The sequence below is a fragment of the Schistocerca piceifrons genome, chromosome 2, assembly GCF_021461385.2.
Source record: "Schistocerca piceifrons isolate TAMUIC-IGC-003096 chromosome 2, iqSchPice1.1, whole genome shotgun sequence".
NCBI classification, from domain to species: Eukaryota; Metazoa; Arthropoda; class Insecta; order Orthoptera; family Acrididae; genus Schistocerca; species Schistocerca piceifrons.
The window spans coordinates 357,681,995-357,695,107 of record NC_060139.1 but is presented as its reverse complement, the minus strand read 5'-3'; the positions used below and the strand labels follow the sequence as shown (position 1 = coordinate 357,695,107).

General features: G+C 37.0%; 1 protein-coding gene across 3 annotated transcripts in view; it reads left to right on the top strand.

The window, feature by feature from the left end:
• LOC124777517 (sialin-like) overlaps positions 1-9,490 on the top strand; it is a 433,945-nt gene extending 424,455 nt beyond the window's left edge. For all 3 annotated transcript variants that reach the window (XM_047252962.1, XM_047252963.1, XM_047252964.1), the window contains 2 exons: positions 7,563-7,648; positions 8,705-9,490. In XM_047252962.1, coding sequence (XP_047108918.1) covers positions 7,563-7,648; positions 8,705-8,929 — 311 coding nt within the window. In that variant the 3' untranslated portion in view covers positions 8,930-9,490. The remainder of the gene's footprint in view (positions 1-7,562; positions 7,649-8,704) is intronic.
• Positions 9,491-13,113: the final 3,623 nt, after the last annotated feature.

The window sequence follows — 13,113 nt, the reverse complement described above, 5'->3', positions numbered from 1 at the left end:
AATGGAAGATACTGCATGCAAGATGTAGCCTGCTCTCCTCTCGATTTGAATCCCTTACAACATGTCTGGGATGCACTAGGGAGACAGGTTGCTTCACATCAGTATCCACCAACCACTCCCCAGCGTTTGCGAACTACTCTGTAAGAAGAATGGGCGCTATTGCCTCATCATGAAATTGATGACATCATTCACAGTGTGCCCCATTTTATCACACCTGTATTGCTGCCAGAAATGGCAGCCCCCTTCTGAGCACATTAACCAGTTGTCGGAACATGTGTGCAAGTCTGTTAAGTTGGAAAAAAGAAGAACATTTTTGTCTACTGTTATGCATGTTGCAAATGTTTGTGTTCTGTATTCCTTACACTGTTTCTACTTTACCATCTCCCGTTTGTTCTGTATTGTGGCAAAATAAATGTAACCTCACAAAATTTCCATTCGTTGCTTTAATTTTCGACATCAGTGTAAATGAACTGAGGAGAGATTGTCAGACTCCCAAGATCTTTGATATACACAATGTTCCTAAGGATTGCTATTGCTGAATCTACTGTAGTAGCATTGCCAAAGAGAGAATTCCTTAAGACAATGCAGAATGAAGGACATGAGAGGGAAACACTAGTTTACAATGGAGTGAGACAGGGCTGTTGCGTAACCCTTTTGTTACTGTGAAGGAAACCAAGGAGTAATTTGGAAAGGGAATTAAAGTTCAGGGGGAAGAAATGAGAGCTTTGAGGTTTGCATATGACTCTGCAATTCTATCAGAGATGGCAAAGGACCTGGAAGAGTAGTTGAAAGTAATCGGCAGTGTCTTGAAAGGATGATATAAGATGTACGCCAACAAAAGCAAACCAAGTATAATGGAATGTAGTGAAATTAAATCAGACCGAGCTAAGTGAATTACATTGAAGAGCCAAAGAAACTGGTACATCTGTCTAATATCATGCAGGACTCCCACAAGAACGCAGAAGTGTCACAACATGACATGGCATGGACTCATTCATGTCTGAAGTTGTGTTGGAGGGGATTGACACCATGAATCCTGCAGGGCTGTCCATAAATATGTAAGAGTACAAGGAGGTGGAGATCTCTTCTGAACAGCACGTTGCAAGGCATACCAGATATGCTCAGTAATGTTCATGTCTGGGGAGTTTGGTGGCCAGTGGAAGTGTTAAACTCAATGGTGTGTTCCTGGAGCCACTCTGTAGCAATTCTGGACGTGTGGGGTGTTGCATTATCCTGCTGGAATTGCCCAAGTCTGTTGGAATGTTCAATGGAATGAATGGATTCAGGTAATCGAACAGTATTCAGTTGGCATTATGTGGTTTTTAAAATAATTTTACAGTCACAAGAGTGTATAGACAAGGCAGTGTTAGACTCTCCAACTTCACAAAGATTAGTTTGCAGGAGTCTCCAGGTTTGCTTCCATACTGACCCTTGAGGCTGTCTTCTAGATTCTGAAAGTGCTCAGAGCACATTGTAGAATTACCCCATAATATTACACCATATTTTAGATGGGCTTGTATGTACATGTAGTGAGAACATGATTTCAGCACACTTAGTGCATAGCAGCCAGTACTTACTCTGACCTTTACCTTTTCAGTATGTTGATTCCATTTCAGGTTATCTTATACCCATAGACTCAGGAATTTGATTACAGCATTGGTAACCATTGGTTGGAATTTATTGTTACAATTGGTTGACAGGGGTTTGCGTTTTGTGTGGTGTGAAAGTTCATCAAAACTGCCTTTTTTTAGTGCTGAAGGTTAATCTGTTGATTGTAGCCCACTGGCTGAGTTGGTCAGTAGCCAAATTCACAGCGTTTTGAAAAGTCTCTGTGTTTTCCCCTTCAAGGAGCAAAGTTGTGTCATCTGCAAACGTTATGGTTTTGAGTTCATCTACATTCAGGCTCAAGTCATTAATATACAGGAGGAATTTTGAGGTCCCAATACTGAGCCCTGTGGCACACCTTGTTTAACAGTTTTACTACTAGACTTTGCACTTTTACCTGCTAGCTATCACTGTATGTGCACTGTAAAATGTGTAGTTTTTGCCAGGCACCATTCTGAATCCTGCATTCTAAATGACTAGCCAGGATTGTAAGATCTGTGGCATCATCGCTGTCAACTATGCAGTTGCTACAAGTACTACCCATGAAAAATTTTTCTCTATGACCATCAGTCCACTAGGCCACAGGATGTTGCTTAAAAACTTTGCTTCGAAGGTATCATATGTAAGGTCCTCACTTACATAATCTTCAAACCACGCCACAGCTTCCAGATCTAGCATCTGCCATATGAGAAACCACTTGTTGCATTTCGTTATACATTTTGTCTGGAAATATACTTTAAGATTACACAATAAAGCCTGAAGTGCCGCCCCCACCCCCCACCCCCACCCCCACCCCCACCCTTCCTTTGGAATCTAGGAAATTCATCATTAGCACACTGCATATTCAATAAATGCATATCCTGTCTATCTTGCTTCACACCTTGCCTGAGTGCATTTATGTTTGCTTTTTGTAGTCACATGAAAACCAGTGTGGTTCTGTCTCTGCTAATCACTGCTATACTGATGTTAACTAGTTGGCTCTTCCCACCTAGTCTCTCTCTCATCTGTGATTCGAGGTTAGTCTTAACCCCTTCTTCTATTCCACTGTCTCTTTACCAACATCATGTGTGATAAAATGAAATTCAGTGCGTATGTTTCTGACTAAATCTTTAACTTTCTTCATTATACCTTCTAACTCTGCTTCTAATGCAGAATTACAATTCTGAATTCTCCCTTAATTTCAACATACTGTCCCCCTTCATCTTTGTTATCATAGTTGGTAGTCCCTCCATGAAGGTGAAATGAGGGGATGGAAGTGCTTTTGCCTCAATGAGAGCATGGCTATCTTCCACAGTCATGGGTGTGTCTGATTCTACACTACTTTGTGTTCCTGGCTTTTGAATGGCCATGTCTGATTCTATGCTAATTTACATTCCTGGCTTTCTGTATTGAAAACAATCTCTGTTGAACTGAATAATATGCACTATCTTTGAAACATTCCTCATTCTAACACATTACAATTATATGAATATAATAGAAAGAAACATTCCACATGGGAAAAATATTAAAAAAAAGATGCTGTTACTTACCAGACGAGAAAGCGCTGGTAGACAGACACAATAAAAAACACACAAAAACACACACACAAATTTCAAGCTTTCGCAACCCACGGTTGCTTCATCAGGAAAGAGGGAAGGAGAGGGAAAGACGAAAGGATGTGGGTTTTAAGTCTTCCCGTTCCTGGCATTGGAATGACTCCTTACCCTCTCCCTTAAAACCCACATCCTTTCATCTTTCCCTCTCCTTCCCTCTTTCCTGATGGGTTGCGAAAACTTGAAATTTGTGTGTGTGTTTTTGTGTGTTTTTTATTGTGTCTATCTACCAGCGCTTTCTTGTCTGGTAAGTCACAGCATCTTTTTTTAACATTACAATTTTATATATATATATATATATATATATATATATATATATATATATATATATATATAAAAACAAAGATGAGGTGACTTACCGAACAAAAGCGCTGGCAGGTCGATAGACACACAAACAAACACAAACACACACACAAAATTCAAGCTTTCGCAACAAACTGTTGCCTCATCAGGAAAGAGGGAAGGAGAGGGGAAGACGAAAGGAAGTGGGTTTTAAGGGAGAGGGTAAGGAGTCATTCCAATCCCGGGAGCGGAAAGACTTACCTTAGGGGGAAAAAAGGACAGGTATACACTCGCACACACACACATATCCATCCACACATACAGACACAAGCAGACATATTTAAATATGTCTGCTTGTGTCTGTATGTGTGGATGGATATGTGTGTGTGTGCGAGTGTATACCTGTCCTTTTTTCCCCCTAAGGTAAGTCTTTCCGCTCCCGGGATTGGAATGACTCCTTACCCTCTCCCTTAAAACCCACTTCCTTTCGTCTTCCCCTCTCCTTCCCTCTTTCCTGATGAGGCAACAGTTTGTTGCGAAAGCTTGAATTTTGTGTGTGTGTTTGTGTTTGTTTGTGTGTCTATCGACCTGCCAGCGCTTTTGTTCGGTAAGTCACCTCATCTTTGTTTTTATATATAATTTTTCCCACGTGGAATGTTTCCTTCCATTATATTGATATCATTAATTTGAATCCAACAATTACGTTTGTTATTGTCACTGTTCCATTTCGAAATCTTTTCTGTCGTCTTATTTTCCTCTTTCTGTTTTTGCCAGGCTTTGTCTTTAAATATGTCTGCTTGTGTCTGTATGTGTGGATGGATATGTGTGTGTGTGCGAGTGTATACCTGTCCTTTTTTCCCCCTAAGGTAAGTCTTTCCGCTCCCGGGATTGGAATGACTCCTTACCCTCTCCCTTAAAACCCACTTCCTTTCGTCTTCCCCTCTCCTTCCCTCTTTCCTGATGAGGCAACAGTTTGTTGCGAAAGCTTGAATTTTGTGTGTGTGTTTGTGTTTGTTTGTGTGTCTATCGACCTGCCAGCGCTTTTGTTCGGTAAGTCACCTCATCTTTGTTTTTATATATAATTTTTCCCACGTGGAATGTTTCCTTCCATTATATATATATATATATATATATATATATATATATATATATATATATATGACTTACCAAAAGAAAGCGCTGGCAGGTCGATAGACACACAAACATACACACAAAATTCTGCTTTCGCAACCAACGGCTGCTTTGTCAGGAAAGAGGGAAAGAGAGGCAAAGACGAAAGGATGTGGGTTTTTTCCCACGTGGAGTGAACAATTCAGAAGAAAATGATCTTTAACAAAACAGCAAAAAACATACTGTCAAACAAAAATGAACACACAAAAGCATATTGACATTGCTGTACAATGAAATTGCCTTAAATGTCTATTTCAATGCGAGAGAGCATGCAGGGGAATAAATGACAGCATTAAACAAATTACCAAGTGCTTCAATAAACATACCATAAATAAATTGTACATGAGGTACACCAAACTTGGCCCATACTGGGACTAAGCAACCCTTCTGCACACTAGACCAAGCTACTGAATCCCACACTCTAGCAGCTGTCCTAATGGGGTACAGGTGGCACACTAGACCAAGCTACTGAATCCCACACTCTAGCAGCTGTCCTAATGGGGTACAGGTGAAGAAGAAATAGCATTCATTGATATCAATGAGCAAATGTACATTTTATTCCAGCTCCTTGATCCCACCCACAGCATGTAGTAACTAAATCACACACTGTTTTTTTCTGCTTGTTTTGGCATCCTGTCTTCCAGCAGCAAAATGAGTTATGTGAGGTTGTACCATGTGGTTTGGTGATTTAGTGGGTTGGTGCTGACTACAAATTGTAGGTTAGGTGTCCAGTCCCCAATGTCCTCAAGGAGTTTTTTTCTGTTACTTAGTGCTTCTTTCACCTACAGCAGTGATTTATTATTGTGAAAAATGAAAAGTTGCTCCTTACTTCAGAGTCTATGTTAAACTGTAGGTTCCTCCATATCTGACTGAATGAGTCACTCCAAAGGTTACATAGAGGAGGGCAGGACATACCATATCCAGTAGGACCTTGCCTAGTAAATAACTGCAGTTTTAAACTAACCTTGAGGTTGAGTACAGCTTTACTTAAAGTTGTATCAGCAGCATAACAGATGAGAGTCTATATGCAATTTTAGTCTTACACAGCGTATTCCACTGATGGATTCTTCTTGGGTTATCAGCTGAGTGGTGGCGTCGTCTTGTCGCAACGTTCTTCAGAGAAGATGATGGGTACGAAACTCATTGAAACATTGTGACAAGACATCACCACTCTGCTGATAATCCAAGAAGAATTCATCAGATGAGAGTCTATGCTAAACAATGGGACACACAAGTGATAAAAAGAATATAGAAGAAGTATCTTAGGACATAATCCCGTGGAACACTAGTACTCATTTTTACAAATGGAATATATGTTTCTTCTTGAGAAAAACTGTTTTTATTGTCAAAATATGAATAAAAAAATTACTGATGTGAAATCATTTACACCATGAAGCTCATTTACACTACTGTAGTGAACCACCTGAAGGAATGCAGTCCAGTTCTATATGTGGATTGCTGAACACTGGTAACAGGACGTTTTGTCTTTTTTTCCCCCGAAGCAGTTAATTTTTGGTCAACTTCAGGAACAGGTGAAATGGTATTTTTTAAATGGACAAAAAACAAACTGACTATTACACTGAAATGGTGTTGCTGTAGTACCTACTAACCACTTAATTTTGTGTATTTGAGAGTAATATTTCAATGAAGGTTGGTTAGTAACACTGTCTCACTTATGTTAGTTTTTCATTTCACCATAGCTCATCCACTGTAACTATTATTTACCCCTTTAACTCATATGCCTACTTTGGATCCTCCATATTCAACTATCTGTTCACTCTGTTTCCTGGAATATCCTCTTAAGGAACCATAACCTACACCTGCACACACTGACAAGTTCTACCCCAGAACAGTCATTTATAACTTGTCTTGCTCTCATGTCTCCCACTGCACACCCCTCCCACCCTCCCTACCACTTCCAACCACTCATCATGGGAGCAGATTACTGTTTGCCCCATTGAGATGTCTGCTTTTTACATTATGATCTAAATTTAAGCAATTTTCCATCTTTGTTGCTGAGCACCTCATCTGTTGAAGAATAGTGATCTATTGCCATATGCACATAATGGAAAGAAACCATACTGCAACATGTTGAAAATAAGGCACATTTGCCCCCCCCCCCCCCCATCTATCACAACAAACAAATACACACACACACACACACACACCACATGACATGATGTGACATCATATCACATGAATTGTTGTCCTCACATTTGGGGACTATGACAAATGCTTTCCACAAAACTTAAATATCAACTGTTTATCCCTTAATCCCAAGAGGAGATTATTGTAGATTTAATTTGGCCGATGCCTATAATCAAAATGAACATTAATGTGGATGAACATTACTGAAAGAAACAAATAGAATTTTTTTGTAGATCTTACAGAACTTGAAAAAAAGTTACATTGAGATCGTGAAATCATTATAGCTACTATTTAATATACATTAGATTTTATGTGAAGATATGAAGGAAATAATTGAAGCACTGAGAACCTTAAGAGCGTAAAGCACATTTCATTGGGCTCATATAGAAGTGAATATCAGACAAATTGGTGAGATAGCTTTTCATTAGTGTTTATATGTGTAGTGTGATCTACAGCACAGATAAACCTAACTCATGATAAGATCAACATATATCATGAGCATGCATACATGCTAAGGTCTTAAAATCAACAGCAAGTGGGCCTTAAGCCCTTACGGTTCTCAGATATTTTTTTAGTGGGTCAAAGAACACTATTTTAGTAACTGTTAAAAAGCATTTGTGATTCACCCTTAATTCCCAGAAATGGTAAGTGTTATTAGTGTCATTCCCCAAGGCTCAATATTTCCAGTCAGTTCATAGTTAAACAGTTTGGAATGAAGCAGGAAAACCATTTCTTAATAACAGAGTTTCCTTTTTGTTTCTTTAGGACCAATCCTAGCATTTGCACAAACAATTCACATGACGGCCAGTTTTCTATCGCCACTGGTTGCAGGTGCACTACTGCAAGAAAGTGTAAGTACCAACACTTTATACAAAAACATAAACTGGCTCTAGAAAGATAAAGTATTAGGTAGTTAAAGAGAGTGGCACGTCCAGCATTTATCACTATATTTCATAAGCTATTTCTATGTCAAAAGGAGAGTGCCATTGTGATCTATATTGTATTCTGTGTGTATAATGATCTTCAGTTATAAGTCACTTTAAAACTATCTTTTCGTAATGCTTCATTTGTTTCTGGTGCAATTGTCTTGGCACCTTTCCTCTGTCATCTGTTTACCCTCACACTAGCTCTACTCTTTCTTATTTTCATTTTAGCCACAAATTTGAGGCCATAAAACTTAACTCATATCCGACTTAGAGGTTCATTAACTGTCTTAAATTTTACTGTATGCATCAAAACACTGTTCGTAAATATAAGCAGCCTTCAAAAACTAAGTTCACATTGGTAACTTCTATTGAATGTGTGCATGCCCTTAAAAAGACACTGATATATGACACTAATTTTCACATTGCCACCAAGTTAGAACTTTGTACCAGTTGTTCAATTCTTCAACGATAGAAATCCACTCTTTGGTCACAGAGCCATTTAAGAACCATAGTGTGAATGTAATCCTCTTCACCAGAAAATGTAGGATTTTTGCAAATCTGTTCCTTGATTGCCTGTGATCAATGTCAGTGGCCGTCCTCCTCACTCGGTGTCATCTACATCTTTGTAGCCTCAGCCAAATTCTTGGCAGTATTTCACTACAGCTGGATGTGACTTTGCATTTGGTTCATAAACAGCCAGAATTTCATGGTGAAGGGATATACCTATATGTGTAAAGTTCCTATTTAGTTTGAAGAAGACTGAAAGTTCCCAAAGCTAGCAGTAAGGGCTACTTTTTGTGTGTTCAACTACAGTCTAGTATTTCATCTTATACGTGATTAGCAATATTTTGACGTAGCACTTCTCACTTGCTTATGATAACACTAAAGGTTAAAAATAAAGCTTGTTTTTTTATTATAGTTTTTAATTGTTCAATTGTGAGTTCAATTTTGATGTTATGAAACTTGTAATTTTTTTTCCAGCCAACTTTGGAGAACTGGCTTCATGTGTTCTGGGTGTCTGCAGTAGTGTCATGCACGACATACATCATGTTCCAGATATTTGGAACAGCTGAAATACAGGCTTGGAACTATCCTGATCAGAAATATCCACTGACACCTTCAGCAGAGGGCAGTGATCAATTACTACCTTTATCAAAAAAAGAAGATTTGCAACAAAGGAGGAATCATGATGCTGCTGAAGGCTGATCATCAGGGTCTACATTTTTTTATTGACCACATGTGCTTTCTATTTCTGTCTGACCGGCAGACAACAAACAATTTAACTAACTTCCAAAAACTTATACTGTTGCTCATCTTTTGTCTGTGCTCGAGATGCATCAACATTATGGTTCCCAAGTTCCTCTTTGTTTTTCTTTGTGGAAATAGTGAATTATGTTAGTGTGAGTCAGTAATTTTGTATTTCACAAAAACTCTTTGGCTTAACATTTCTACATAGTTCTTATAGGTTTATGTGCATACATTACACATGATGTGTTCTGGTCATTATGCCATGGTACTTGCTTGATAAAACAGAAAGCTATTAAGATATCTGAGAGTTTGGATATAAGGATTGGCTTGTATTTCATATTTTTTAATAATGGAGATTGGAAACAGCATGCAAGTCTTTGTGGACAGATGAAAATGGATAGGGGACAGTAAGATATATAAAAATATTATATTAATTTATTCTCCTAATTGTCATAATTGCTACCTAAATATGGAGCTCGTGCGCATGCGTGTGTGTGTGTGTGTGTGTGTGTGTGTGTGTGTGTGAGAGAGAGAGGGGGGGGGGGGGGGGGGAGAGAGAGAGAGAGAGAGAGAGAGAGAGAGAGAGAGAGAGAGAGAGAGAGAGATATATATATATATCTGGCCAATAGTCCTTTTTTACTGATACTGTTCACTTTGCATTTCTTAAAGAGTTTCGAGACCATGTTGAGTTTTTATTATTTTGTTTTCTAATTAACTGTGGTGGTTATCTTGAAAACTTCGTTACTTCATTAAGCAAAATAAATAAAAGAACTTCCAGAAGTAGTGATGATAAGTGCAGGATGCAATCAAAGAGATTCACTATTTTTGTGACAGTATATTTGTGTAATAGTAGTTTCTTTATAGCAAAACCAGCTAACAGAATGCTTCAAGCATGGTTGGTTATTTTAAAGGTGGAGTAGTATTGTACTGTAAGCACTATATTCCTTTCAAAGAAGTAGCTAGACTATTAAACTTTTGTATGCCCCATCACAATACTGTATCATGAAAATTGTCATTCCGGATTACTGAGAAGTATTATTTTCATTTGTGTCAGTGACAGAGTCTGAACAAACTGTATGCAGTATGTACTTACAACTAATGAAAAGTGCCTAGAACTTATGTGATGAGAAAAATAAGATAATATTATAAAGGAACTTTTGTGATTGTTGTGTAGTTGCTGTCCAAGATAATCGTAAGTAAATAATATCATGTCATTTTGAGTTGTGAGCTAATGTAAATTTAAGTAATGTAATAATGGGACTATAGTAGAAGTACTTAAACACTGCAAGTTGAGTATGCATTAAGCATGCATAAAAAATGGTGCTATTGTAGAATACATTGAACTCTCCATATTGATATATAAAATAAATTTATATATAATAAATATAAATGTGAACAATTACACATAACACTGAATTCCCCATATGTGGTAATTAACTGGTTTAATTCTGAGTAATGTCACAGCCTCTTCTTATTTTGACATTTTCAAACTGGTCAGCGAAAATGGTCCCACTTCAGCTGACAAGTATTTTGTTGTCAGGGTCTGAACTAAAATGTGTAAGTTATCAAAATGGTCTGCTTTTTGTGAGCTGTAAAATTTTAGAAAACTGGTGACATATTTACCAGAAACCCTTCATTTAACAGAGTTCAGTATAATGTAGTGTGTAACAGCTTGTAATTGACATGTACGCCTTACAGATATAATTTTTTCAAATTTTGACCTGCGTACTCTTGAGTAATGGTGGTGACCAACCTAAGAGATTAGCACTGAATTTAATTGGATGCCAGAGGCCAGTTTGAATAGTGGCAGACCACAGTATCAAATTAATAACTGACAGAACTGCCATTCTATATTACTCAAACATTGTGATGCACAGAGTTCAATGCTCAGTCTACATGATAACAGAATTCTCAAGACAACTTTTTCTGTAAGTATTTCAAAACACATTGCAGCAATTTGTTGCAATTTCAGTGAACACACTACTTATTTTCTTGATGATGTCACTTCAGACACCTTCAAAGAGATTTGTTATACTGTTGCAGTTTCCAAGATTACACTCAGCATTTAAGGAATTCACTCCTTTCTGTGGATGGCCACTGTTTTTACAAATGTAGTAACTTAGTCCCAAAACACAACAGATTTTAATTGCATAATATTTATTCTTATTTTCAGCAAATCGTTAGAAATTAGATTTAAATTTCACAAAGTAATTATAATTTAACTTCTGTGTTCTACTGCCTAGCAGCAAATATTGGAAAATAAAATACAAAAACAAAATTTAAAGCATTATTTGACTGATATACTCCTCAGTATTGACATTATGCACCAGGTTCAACAAAGGTGTTGCTATGGTATAAAATAGCTCTCGCAGATGCCTCTGTGTAGAAATGCAATCCTTTCGATAAAATTTGTCAGTCAGTTTCTGTTAAAAAATACTAAATTTGTAATGTGCAAACTGAATGATATCATTATGACAAAATTGTATTTAAAAAGTCACAAACTGTACTGTGTTAATGTAACTAATTGTAAATCATTCATGGTATTAGTCTTAAAATTTGTATTTTTAATGTTCTTTAGTTTGTCCAAGTTTTGTTTTTTGGGTTACATTGTCTTTCAAGGACAACAGGTTGTGTAAAAGTACAAAGTATATTGATGTTTATAATTATATTTTGGAATGCAGAAGAAGCGATAAGTAAAAAGAGAGAAGAAATTCAGCGAACTGCAAGCATCTGTTGCCCCAGTATAAAAAGACACAAGTTCTTGTATACAGGAGTAGTTGTTCCTAGCCTATCATCCAGTTATTTTATGGAGCACAAAAAGTTTACATGTATATCTTTCATAAATGAATGCAAGAAGAGTGACAATAAACCCTAGATGTGTGTCAGAACAACAAGACAGGTCCCATTCATTATTATTGAAGCTTCCCTAGTAAGCATGTTAAAATGAAATGAATATCAGTCTCTTTGCATGACATTAACGTGTGTGTGTGTGTGTGTGTGTGTGTGTGTGTGTGTGTGTGTGTGTGTGTGTGTGCATATCGGAAGTGTTCATTGAGTCTTCAATCTCACCAAGTTATTCATCAATCAGCACTCATCTTTCAGAAACTTCAGTATGATGCTGAAAATATAAAGCACGACAATATTATATTATGCGTGTGTGCTCATTAATGGAAGAATGTATTCAGGGATTTAATTTCTGGATTATGTATGGGAAGGCCTCACAGCAATCATGTCGAGCAGTTCACTATAACAGATATGTTTCTTTAATTATGTAAATTAGAATTCTGCAAATGTATGTTTCTCAACAGTATATTTTTGTCTTATTTCCTGTAATAGTACATTTATATTTTTGGAATGCATTTAGTAGTAAATGTCTTGAGATATTTTTATTTTCTGTGAAAATAGACCAATTCTTGTGTGTTTAGTCTACTTCAGTGCTTAACAGTGTAGTTTCCTGATTAATTCTGAATATAAGAATGAATATAGCATCAGTGATATTTATTACCTGAGGTTTAACTGAAAGAGTGCTGTAAAGGTAACATGTTTATCACTAGAAGTTTCCATTGTACAACATAGCTGCATCAAATAGGTTTGCACAATGAACCACTTGTCCATTTGATGTTGCTAATACTTAATGAATCAGCATTATATTTTGTAATCAATTTTCAGTAATAAAATAACTGCACAAAAAAGAAACAATTCCATGTGGTTTAAAATCTTATTTAACTATACCTATGGATGGGAACTTATCGTGTTTGATAAAAATAGCCAGAAGCATGTCTGAAAATATTGAACCTAGCTGCCTTAGTGAAAGAACTATTTTTTAGGAGTGCGGTTTTCAGACTGAGCCTAAAGCTCTGTACACAGAGCTTTTGTTAAACTACATATCGACTAAAAATGGTTGTTTCAATCTCAAATGTGCTTGTTATGCAAACAATCTTGTATGACATTTGTGCAAAGTGATAGCAATTTTTAATAGTCACATTTTTCTTTGATCTGTGAAAACATGTTCTTAAGTTATTATGGGAATAACAGTTTATTTACAAGAAGAGGGTGTAGAATGGAAGCTTGTTGCAATGGTATTCAGAAACAAATGCATTTCATTATCTTCCATAGAAGAGAGTTATATTTGCTCTTCCATT